At 49.7% G+C, this 11,091-nt stretch overlaps 4 protein-coding genes across 4 annotated transcripts; 2 read left to right on the top strand and 2 right to left on the bottom strand.

Moving 5' to 3' along the window:
• Positions 1-274: 274 nt before the first annotated feature.
• Positions 275-1,566, top strand: HO173_006702 (uncharacterized protein; the record flags this gene model as incomplete). The annotated part of the gene is made up of 3 exons (XM_037308610.1): positions 275-504; positions 605-984; positions 1,148-1,566. 3 exons carry the CDS (start codon positions 275-277, stop codon positions 1,564-1,566), a joined length of 1,029 nt encoding a protein of 342 aa, XP_037164453.1.
• A 1,516-nt stretch (positions 1,567-3,082) lies between these two features.
• On the bottom strand, positions 3,083-3,247 carry HO173_006701 (uncharacterized protein; the record flags this gene model as incomplete). Its single annotated transcript, XM_037308609.1, has 1 exon — positions 3,083-3,247. One exon carries the CDS (start codon positions 3,245-3,247, stop codon positions 3,083-3,085), a length of 165 nt encoding a protein of 54 aa, XP_037164452.1.
• A 1,211-nt stretch (positions 3,248-4,458) lies between these two features.
• HO173_006700 (uncharacterized protein) lies at positions 4,459-9,501 on the top strand (the record flags this gene model as incomplete). The annotated part of the gene is made up of 7 exons (XM_037308608.1): positions 4,459-5,272; positions 5,334-5,525; positions 5,596-5,742; positions 5,794-5,815; positions 5,923-7,901; positions 7,955-9,341; positions 9,396-9,501. 7 exons carry the CDS (start codon positions 4,459-4,461, stop codon positions 9,499-9,501), a joined length of 4,647 nt encoding a protein of 1,548 aa, XP_037164451.1.
• A 226-nt stretch (positions 9,502-9,727) lies between these two features.
• On the bottom strand, positions 9,728-10,740 carry HO173_006699 (uncharacterized protein; the record flags this gene model as incomplete). The annotated part of the gene is made up of 2 exons (XM_037308607.1): positions 9,728-9,788; positions 9,980-10,740. 2 exons carry the CDS (start codon positions 10,738-10,740, stop codon positions 9,728-9,730), a joined length of 822 nt encoding a protein of 273 aa, XP_037164450.1.
• Positions 10,741-11,091: the final 351 nt, after the last annotated feature.

The raw sequence follows: 11,091 nt of genomic DNA, 5'->3' as shown, positions 1-11,091 counted from the left end.
GACGGTTGTGGGGCCTCAGTGACAGTACTTTATGCTAGTACTTGCACAGATGGGCTCCAGTCTCCAGCCATTTCGACCATCTGCTGGCGAGGTAGCAGTACGTCGATAGCGCGAGGCGGCCGAACGGGGTGCTCTGCGTTAGCGCGGAAATAATGTCTCATGGGATTGATTATTGATACTTTAAGGATGCGACCGCCTTCGCTCTCATTGTGCTCAGGGTCTTCCCTGCTCTGATATTGCTTATGTTTCTCAGAGCAGACAGCCAAACACCACGATGATTGTTTTTGCTGTTTTACCTTTGGTGTTCACTTTCTTAAAAGCATGTACTGGGGCAGTGCTTCCCCAATACCCTCCGCTGCCACCATTCATCGCTCTGGAGGAGCATTTCACAATAGCAGAAATCGCCGTGCAGAATACCGCCACACCGCCATGGATCGTTCAGAAGCTGCTAGACCTGGACGGCCTGCGGCTTGAGGAAATGGACCAGGGCCGAGTTACTAAGCAGTGAGCATATTGGTTTTAGCACCAAATATGTTTTTCGGACTCTTTGACATTTCACCTTCCACTCCAAAAGATTCCATGCTAACCCCAACATGCGCACCAGGTTCCTCTCCATCGGTGCTGCTACCGTTAACCTTTCCCAAAGCCAAGATGCGAACAATGTCCTAGCTGCAGCAATCAACAAGCATCCTTCCCGCTTCGGTGGCTGGGCGACAATCCCCATCTCTGACCCAGCAGCCGCGGCCGACGAACTAACCCGTAGTGTCAAGAAGCTCCGTTTTGTCGGCGCCCTTATTAATAATCACGACCAAGGTAAATTCTATGACAATGCCACCTACTGGCCTTTTTTTGCGCGGGCCCAGGAACTCAACGTTCCAATCTACCTCCATCCCGCCAATCCAGCTAAAGAGTGGGCGTCGAGATTCCAAGGCAATTACCCACAGTCAATCGCTTCTTCTCTTGGTCTCTCAGGCTGGGATTGGCGTAAGTGTCTTTTCGGTTGAGGTGTTCTCCATTTACGCTCATCGGGTGGCAAGATAACTTTCAGAAGCATCGAACCTACCCTCACTGGCGATCAATCAGCTTTACTTGCCTTAAATACAATCTTCCTGCTTCGAAGTACAATGCTGACTCTCAAGCTTCTTAGATCAAGAGGTCGGCTTTCACATTCTGCGCCTGTTCAACAGTGGCTTCTTCGACGAATTCCCGCGCATCAAGATCATCATTGGGCACATGGGAGAAATGCTCACCTTCCAGCTCGACCGCGTCATCGACATCGGTGAGACGAAACGCGGTTGGCCGGCGAGGCAGCGCGACCTCCGCTCTGTCTGGAACAGCAACATCTGGATTACCACGAGCGGCATGTTCTCCCTCGCGCCGTTCGCGTGCCTGTTGCGTCAAATGCCGGTCGATCGAATTCTGTACAGCGTGGATTGGCCCTACAGCAATAACACGCAGGGTTTGGAGTTTATGGAGAAGGTCAGACGCAGCGGGCTTGTCACGGAGGAGCAGTTCCAAGGCATTGCTTACATGAACGCTCAATCGGTGCTTCAAGTACAGGTATAATTAGAAACCTTACTTTCTTGTTATCAAGACTGGGAGCACGAAAGTATAAATATACTTATTTCTTGAAAACCCCCCCAAAAAGACAGTTGTGTCGAGCCAGAACTCTTCTTTTCAATGGTTGAATGCCTCCTATCGAGTTTTCTTCATGTCAATTTCAAATCTTTTGTCTTCTGCTTTTTGTTTTTCCATTGCTGCATGATCTCTCTGTCCATGACACTGTGTGTATAGCTACTCCTCAACCACATCAAGCAACTTGATTTCAGAACGGTGTGGGAGCGTTTACTTACCATCCACCAACAACGCTGTATGAAGTTTTCGAGGCCGAAGTTCTTAGTCCCGTTCGCTTGATTCTTCAGCTAGAATACGTCCCCAATCTTCTTCTCCTGGGACATGCTGAAGTATTTCCATCGGCCGGGTCTTGGGCCCAAGTATGCTCCGACTAGTCCTCGGCCTCCAATTATGGCTCCATTTTTCACAATCAATCCTTTTCCAGTTACCTTTCTTGTCCTTGTGCAAGCGTATCGTGACGGTGTTGCGGTTGCCGACTTCAACCTCCCAACAGTCAAGCTTCAGACTGTAATTATTCCGCAACGCAGCTGTGAGTGCCATCTATACAGCGGCATTCCCGTTCTCTGGTAAATTATTCGGGGCTTGGCATTCGATGCCCCCACCAGCTACCTTAAACCCTTTAAGCCCTTTTCGTGGCGCGTACTTCTATGGGTCAATTGCCAAATTTTCCGATCCGAGGTAACATGTTGGCCAGGGCGCCAAAAGACCACAGGATATAGTTCTCGGACTTTGGCATGCGAAAAGAGATCCATCCGGAGGTTTCTGCATAATCAGCTCCTCCCCGAGCCGGAGAAAGGCTCTTTCTCCCACGCCGTAGCGGATGTAGGTGTTGATTCCAAATATACCACACATACAATACGCCATGTCTTCTATTTCTGAAGTTTGTCTTCGGGCTAGCCAGCTCATCTTGACGGCTATGCAAGCCTGGGAAATGTCTGCATTGAGATAATGGGGTTCGATATTGGTTACCCTCTGAATCTGAGCGGACAACGTTTATTTGGTTCCCAAAAACCGCTAGTAACAATCAAAGTATATCGATGTTGGAGCGAGAAGTTCTTGCAACGTCTAGCCCCGTGTGTATTAATCACTGCATTCAAAGCATCCTACCCTCGCCTTTATAACTCTTCCGTCTCCTCGTCTGTTTCTAGCTCTTGGAACCCATCTTGTATAGCTGATACATTAGGAAGATAGGCATAGCACACCTTTGCAGAACTGTACCAACCGAACATTGACGTGATTGCCTTGCCCAGTTCCTTCGGATCTTATTTGTTGATGCAACACGTGTTCACCCAGATATATCCTAAGTTCATTTAGGGTTGCGATGGTCCTTGACGTTGGGCCTTCAAGCGAGCTCGTGCTGTTTTTATGAACCCTTCAGATTCGGCTTCATTCCAGACAGGGGTATTTCCGGGATTATCAAATTGGTCCTCATAACTTGGATTCTTCATTAGTTCCTCGTACTGCTGGGAGCTGAGTCCGTGGTCGCCCCATCGATGTGATATGATTGCGCATTTTGCAAGAGCATTCCGAAGCTTCGAAGCCTCTTTTGTGTCTGGTCACGGCCCACGTAGAAATCCATATCGGGCAGTTCTGGTTCCTCCCCATCTACCATGAGAGCGCAAGAATAGAGATAACTCCCATCGCTCGTCTCCGGCTCTGTATGGACTTTTGATACAGACCTTAATACTCTATAGAGCCATCGTATACGTTTTGGTGGATTGAATAAATGAATTGAGAGGTGGCTATGAAAAATGGTTTTGCGATTTTTCAAAAATTCGAAAGCGTGAGGTTTTAGCCTGTGCACAAAACGTTGGAGTTCTTGGTGCTGCAAGAATCGTATATACACTATACAGAGGTCTGCACCGAAAGTCCTGCACCCGCCAAGACTCTTGCGCTCAGACTTCGGATAACGCCCCACCTAAAGGGCTACCTGGACAATACGTCTGAAGTTCTTCGGAATCGCACCTAGCCCTAGCCAGGTTTCGGGGCTTAATGCCCCTATCAAGCCAAAAGAAGTACCTAAAGTCCCATCCATGCGCTGTGAGAAGATATTTCTAGACTTCCCCTCTACAGGGCCGCTTTCCGAAAGTAGGGTTAGGGCTGCACTAGTGCGTGTGCAGGACTTTCGGTGCAGACCTCTGTAGCTGTCAACTATCTTTTAGCTCTTATAGAGCTATTATTATATATTTTAAGAGTAAATTTCTATATTAAAAGTACGTAGTTTTATCTACTCTATAATTTACAGTTAAATTTAAGTTTTAAAGTTTTAGATCTCTTTTAATCTTTCTAGAGTTTAATAAAGTATTAATAATTAAGATTTAACGCTATTTAAGAGCTTCTATTTAAAATTATTTATAGTATAAATAAAATAAAGTTTCTTTAATATAAAGACTATATTATTTAAATATATATATCTATCTCTATAAAGGTTTAAAGATAGTTTAATAGACATTTGTGCGATTTTCTTAGCGCCAAAAATTCCAACGTTTTGTGCACACCGTACACGCTAATTGACCCCTCGGTTAGTATGGGTTGCCGTAATCGTTCCCGCGCGACACCCCACTTTTTGAAGATGAGAGATCATTGAAGACGACCTTCAAGCGAAGTAATCCGAATATCGAAAAACGTGAAATCTGAGCTCTGAGCTCTCCTGAGCCTACTCGGTCCACGTGCATACTGAGGACCAAGCAATTAATTGGATGTAATAATTGGTTGATCTCTTCACTTTGCTTCAATAAACTTTCTCGACATCCGCTCCATCCATGCAGGGCCCTGACCATTTCTCTGCACTGGCTGCGTCTGTCAGGGTTTTGAGCAATATTAATGGCTTCCTTATCGCGAACCACCAGCAGGGGAAGTGTTGATTCCAATCACATCTCCGTTACCGGATCTCTGGATGGTGATCCACATGAGAAAATTATAGACAAACTTGCTCCTGCTTCTCCTTCTCCAGCCAACTCCTCTAAACCACCACCTTCGCTGGCATCTACGGGACGTGTCCCTTCACATTCACTTCTCTCCGCGCCCAACAATGCCGCCGCACCAAATCGGAAGAGCCGATTTGCGGATGCCGGTACAATTGGGGGTAGTATAGGCAGAGCAAGCATCTCTATGCCCCCGCCCGCAACAAAGCCTTCTTCAATATACAGACCTGCAAGCTATCGTCGTCCTACAAATTTGTCCAGCGCCATGGATCCCAGGGAAGGTGAGACAGGATTGGATGGTACAATGGAAGAGAATCTTGTGGGTGATTCTGCGGTGCTACAAAATCTGGAGAAGACCACAAGTCTACCTGGCTCGCAGGGAGGCCTTGCCTCGGAATCACACAGTCAGTTGGTTCTTGTAGATTCCAGCCTGAAGCCTCCCAGCTCGGGCCTGAACAAGCCAGGCGACCGCTTGTCCTTCTCATCGTTGTACTCTTTGGGATCTGCCATCTATGGGGCAGCAGGTCTATCTAGTGCACCTCAGAGTGCTGCAAGCTCTGCCGCTGGTTCAATCAAAAGTGCGGTCTCCGAACAGCCAACGCCTACGCCTATCTCCCCTTCTCTGGGGTCAGCCAAAGGAGAAGCTGTTGCTTCGGCTACGACGGCTACAGACCCTATATCAGTAAATGCCAACTCTCCGCCACAGCATCAAGGTTCGAAATCTCTGCATTCTGGCATCGATTGAGTCGAACCTCGACTGACAATTTTGCGTAGTGCCTGTCAATACTTTGAAGGAACCAGCGTCTAGTGCACCCAATGCTGCTAAGCAACATCTTGACTCTTGGAACTCAGGTCCGTTGCCAAGACCGCCCGCTCCCCGTCGATCCCGAAGTCGAACGCAACAGAGACAGCCGAGTGGTAGCACCGTCGCAAGTGGCGCCCCCAGCCCTAGTAACAGTGAGCGATGTAAGTCTGCCACGTCCCCCCCCCCCAAAAGACATCACCAACGGAAAGACCTAACTCATGTCTATGACAGCCAAAGTTGAACCGATTGGACGAGTCGGCGTCTGTGCTCTCGATGTCAAGGCAAGAAGCAAGGCGAGCCGGAATATCTTAACCCGCCTACAAGGCAATGGAGAACTCGATGTTGTCATCTTCGGCGACAAAGTCATATTGGATGAAGGTAAGTGGATCAGAATAAGACACCACTGCATGTACTAATATCATGCGTCAGATGTGGAGAATTGGCCAGTCTGGTAAGCTTCGTAGTCTTCTCGCTCATGGTCCTCTCGACCAATTACACCATGCGCAAGGCATAATGTTTCAAGCTAGAGAACACGGCCAAGCTGATGACATCTTCCAGCGACTTTCTAATATCCTTCTTTTCGGACGGTTTTCCGCTAGACAAGGCTATTGCGTATCACAAGCTTCGCAAGCCATTCTCGATCAATGATCTTCCAATGCAGAAGATACTTTGGGATCGCAGAATATGTCTGCGTATTTTGGACAGCATGGGTGTACCGACTCCCAAGCGAATCGAGGTCAACAGAGATGGTGGACCAACATTAGAGTCCACTCAGCTTGCTGAGCATGTCCGTGGTTTTAGCGGTGTCAAGTTGGAAGGTCCTGATGATGGCACCGGTGGTGGCATGCCCACTACTCAAAAGGTGGAACTGATCGACGAGGGCGATACCTTACTTGTGGATGGCGTAACTTTGAAGAAGCCCTTTGTGGAGAAGCCAATCAGCGGCGAGGACCACAACATTCGCATCTACTTTGGCAAAAAACACGAAAGTGGTGGCGGTGGCAGAAAGCTATTTCGAAAGATTGGTAACAAAAGCTCGGAATGGGATAAGGACTTGATCGTTCCGCGTGCTGTTATGGAGAAGGACAGCAGCTATATCTACGAGCAGTTTTTACATGTCGACAACGCGGAAGATATTAAGGCCTATACGGTTGGACCAGAGTTCTGTCATGCTGAAACGCGAACCTCTCCCGTTGTTGATGGCCTTGTTCGTCGAAACACCCATGGAAAGGAGATTCGCTACATATGCAATCTGAGCCCAGAGGAACAACTAATGGCGAAGAAGATTACGAACGGCTTCGGTCAACGAATCTGCGGGTTTGATATGCTCCGAGTTAGAAATCAAAGCTATGTCATTGATGTCAATGGGTGGAGCTTCGTTAAAGACAATAACGCTTATTACGATAAATGTGCGAGTATCTTGAAACAGATGTTTATAACTGAAAAACAAAAGCGTGAGGGCGTCGCGCCATTGGTGACGCCAATTCCTGAAGATAACTCTGAGAAAGGTCCGGCGGACAGGAATCAGTCGGAGACAAACTTACTCCACCGGAAAAATACTGTGGGGACACACCGTTCTGCCCTGAAAAATCTGATTAAGTCACCAAGCATGTCTAAGATGAGAGGTCTTCATCACCCTGGCCAGTCCACCCACGGTGCTACTTCTCCAGATCTCACCCCATCTACAGCGCCACTTTCGTCGCCACCTACCTTCGAACGCGGCCAGAAGCCTGTGCTACCGAACCCTCCAACGGGCAATGTTGATGCGCTTCCATCCCCAGCCGTATCGGTAGAACAGCCTCTAGTAGCACCTGTTTCGGTGTCAACTTTAGCAGAGAAAGAGCCAGCGGTAGCTGTTCCTGAGCCATCCTCGAAACATGCCTGGAAGCTAAAAGGGATGGTATCTGTAATCCGGCATGCCGATCGCACACCAAAGCAGAAATTCAAGTTCACCTTTCATACTCAGCCTTTCGTTGAGCTGCTCAGAGGCCATCAAGAGGAAGTCCTATTGAAGGGTGAAGCCGCCCTCAACAGTGTCCTAGATGCCGTTAAGGTTGCTCTGAAGCAGGGTGTAGAAGATCCTGAAAAATTGAATTTGCTGAGGACGTCGCTCGCGCGCAAAGGAGCATGGACTGGGACAAAGGTTCAGATCAAGCCCATGTTTCGTAAAAGGAAGCCTAAAGAAATCACAAGAATCCGCAGCCAGATCGAAGAGAGCGATAATCCTGCGGCTATCCTGGCTGCAGAAGGACTCACCGAGGAACCAGAAAGCGACTTAAAACCTGTGTCACGCCCACCAACGAGAAGCGACTCAATGACGGAAACGACACTTTCACGATTTTCTGCTGCGGAAAATGACTTGGTCATAGAGAAGTTGCAACTCATCGTCAAATGGGGTGGAGAGCCAACCCACTCTGCTCGCTATCAATCGCAGGACCTGGGCGAGAACATGAGGAACGACCTCCTGCTGATGAATAAGGAGTCTTTGGACGATGTACGGGTATTTACAAGCTCAGAGAGAAGAGTCAGCACCAGCGGTACGTGTGCATTAACGCCCCTCTAATCTTCCCCTGTGCTAACACTTGGATAGCGCAAATCTGGGCGGCGTCTTTCCTGAACAAAAAGGAAGTTTCTGAATCGTCAATCACTGTCCGCAAAGACCTGCTCGATGACTCGAATGCCGCCAAAGATGTCATGGACAAAGTCAAGAAGAAGCTGAAGCTCTTACTCCGAGAGGGTCACAAGGCGCCGCCCCAATTTGCATGGCCTGGCAACATGCCGGAGCCGTCGGTTGTCGTACGCAAGGTTGCAGAACTCATGGTATTCCATCGAAAAGTGATGCGATACAATTTCAAAAAGCTCAATGGCGGTGCGGCCGCGTCATTAAGTGCCTTAACCAAAGTTGGAGAAGCCAGCGCACCCATACCCGTCCCAGGATCTGGTGGATCTCTCGCCCAGGCTCAAGCGGTGGCAGGCATACAATCCAGATGGTGCTGCGGAGAAGATCCGGAGCTCTTCAAAGAGCGATGGGAGAAGCTGTTCTCTGAATTCTGCGACTCTGAAAAGGTCGATCCCAGCAAGATTTCCGAGCTCTATGATACTATGAAGTTTGACGCCTTGCACAACCGGCAGTTTTTAGAGTGGGTTTTCACGCCTGATGCCAGTATGCCTGATGAAGAAACCACAGAAGGACCGAGGTTGCCCACGGAAGCTACTTCGGAACCTCCAACCTCCAAAAGCTCTCACAACATCCTTAAGCATAAGCGGAAAGGTAGCGGAGGCGAGAAGATGGTCGACGCACCCGCCGACAAGCCCCCCAATCCCAATCTAGCGCATCGCATGGGCCTACGCCGAAGGTCGGTTATGAACCCTCCGTCACCACAGCCTGAAATAGCGGATGAATCCGGAGAGTCTTACTTCAAGCTATACAAAGGCACCGGTCAAAGCAAAGCGAAATGGGATGCTCGACTCGAGAATCTGCGAGAGCTCTATAAACTAGCTAAGGTGCTCTTTGACTTTGTGTGTCCCCAAGAGTACGGTATCAGTGATGAGGAGAAGCTGGAGATCGGTCTCTTGACGTCTCTGCCCTTATTGAAAGAAATCGTCAACGACCTGGAAGAAGTGCAAGCTTCGGAAGAGGCCAAATCATTTGTCTACTTCACTAAAGAGTCACATATCTACACTCTTGTCAATTGCATCCTCGAAGGTGGAATCAAGACGAAGATCGAGAGAAATGCAATTCCAGAATTGGATTACCTTTCCCACATAACTTTCGAACTGTACGAGTCCGAGGACAAAGACGCAGATACTTTTACCTACAGCATCCGTATCACGATTACTCCTGGTTGTCATACCTTCGATCCACTAGACGTCCAGCTCGATTCGAAGCATTCGATTGGTTGCGCGCCAAGGCGAAGCCTGACCACGCATATGGATTGGAAGGAGGTCATTGAAACGTTGCGAGCGAGATTCCACACGTATGACGCTCAGGTCCCTCTTGACCCAGCTCCATGCTAATTGTTCTTTTGCAGGGTGAAACTACCGAAGAGCTTCCTTGCCGTCAATGTCAGCGACAGCCATTCTAGTGATGCGAGCAGAATCGATACCGATACCGACGAGCAAGCCAGTAATGCCTGAATATACTGTACGAATTATGGGCTTTATTCTTCATTGTACATACTATACCCTCGACAGTATTGCATAGAGCTTAAGCCGAATTCGGCACGCGCAAGCGTACATCTATCCTAGCCAAGTGCTCTATTGTCACTCGAACCAAGTGAAGAACCTGACTCTATGGCCTGGATATGGGTATAGAACACCATTGTAGCAATTCCCAATATTTCACGTGATGTAGTTTTCACTGTCACTTGTCCCCACCTCCCGTCATAGCCAGTACAGCTACTCCAAGCAGCACCCACCAATACCTGTCACACATCTGTGTCAGCATCCAACCCCCGCGGTAAAACCGACAACGCAGATAAAGAACAAATGAAAGCACTCACTTCTGCAACAACGTCTTCTCCACCACCTCCTCCTCCTCACCCTCTTTCCCCCCCCCCCCCCCCCTGCACCCGCAGCAGTAGCTCCCCCCTTCCCCTTCGCCGGTTTATCAAACACCACCCTCGGCGCCGGCTTCGTAGTCAGGACATCGAAATCCCCCCTCGCAATCCCCCCACTCTCGCCCTTCCCCTTCCCCTTCCCCTTCCCCGCCGCCGGCGCGCTCTTCGACAAACAAGAATGCCAACTCGCCCCCACGGCCTCCCCCTTCGAATCGAGCACCAGCCTAAAGCGCCCTCGGTACGGCGCGTGGAAACCGTACGTCGCCGTGACGCTGCTTCTGTACCTCTCCCCTCCGACGTGGCCGTCGAGGTACAGGAGCACGCTGGTGAGGGCGTCGGGGTCCGAGGTGTTTGCGGGCGGCGTGAATGATTCGAGGGTCGAGAGGTGCGGGTGGTGAGGTGAGTAGGTGAGGATGGCTAGGGGGTGGGGTTTGGAGGGGGTCGGGGCGACGGGGAGGGCGTGGAGGGTTGCGGTGTGGAGGGGTGGGGAGAGGGATGTGGTGGTGGTGGTGGTGGTGGTGGTGGTGGTGGTGGTGGCGGCGAGGGTGGTAGTGGTGAGGGCGAGGAGGGAGAGGAGGAGGGCGGGTAGGAAATGCATCGTTGGTCGGTTGGAAGGGAGGTGGAGGGATAGATAGGAAGAGAGGGTGTTCGACGATGTCGGTTTGTGTGCATGGTCGACCGTTTGTCTGCTTAGCGCGCTCTCGGCGTTTACGGGTAGACGAACCTCCTCCTCACCATCCTCAGAAGCTACTACATCCTGTCTCCACTCTGGCAGCTGTGTATGCATCCGATTTTCCAGACCTGTCCAGGAGTACATGGCGCGAGATCAATTGGTTTGCCAGAGCCGAAGACGAGTAATGCAATGCGAATTGCAAGACAGACAAGCGACTGAGTGACGAGAGTCTAGTAATCTACCTTGTGGATTCAGGCGACAGCTCATAGGATAAGAACGTGGTGCTCTTTGAGACATTCATTAGGGTAAGTGTCAACGTGGCTTTCACAGGCGTCTATTTATCTCTCGATGATCACTTGGACATTATCAGCTTTCCATACAGCTGGCACATGAGTCTTCGCTGTGCTTTCTCGAGCCATTCACCATCCTTCGTCAACAGCGATAAGAGTACATTCCTGTTATTGCCTTCGAGCAGAAATGTTCTCTTGCAGGTTC

Source organism: Letharia columbiana (assembly GCF_014066305.1).
Source record: "Letharia columbiana isolate WasteWater2 chromosome Unknown Sc0000020_s0, whole genome shotgun sequence".
Taxonomy (NCBI): domain Eukaryota; kingdom Fungi; phylum Ascomycota; class Lecanoromycetes; order Lecanorales; family Parmeliaceae; genus Letharia; species Letharia columbiana.
Note: the sequence above shows the minus strand (reverse complement) of the source record. Positions and strands in the feature narration are given on the sequence as shown.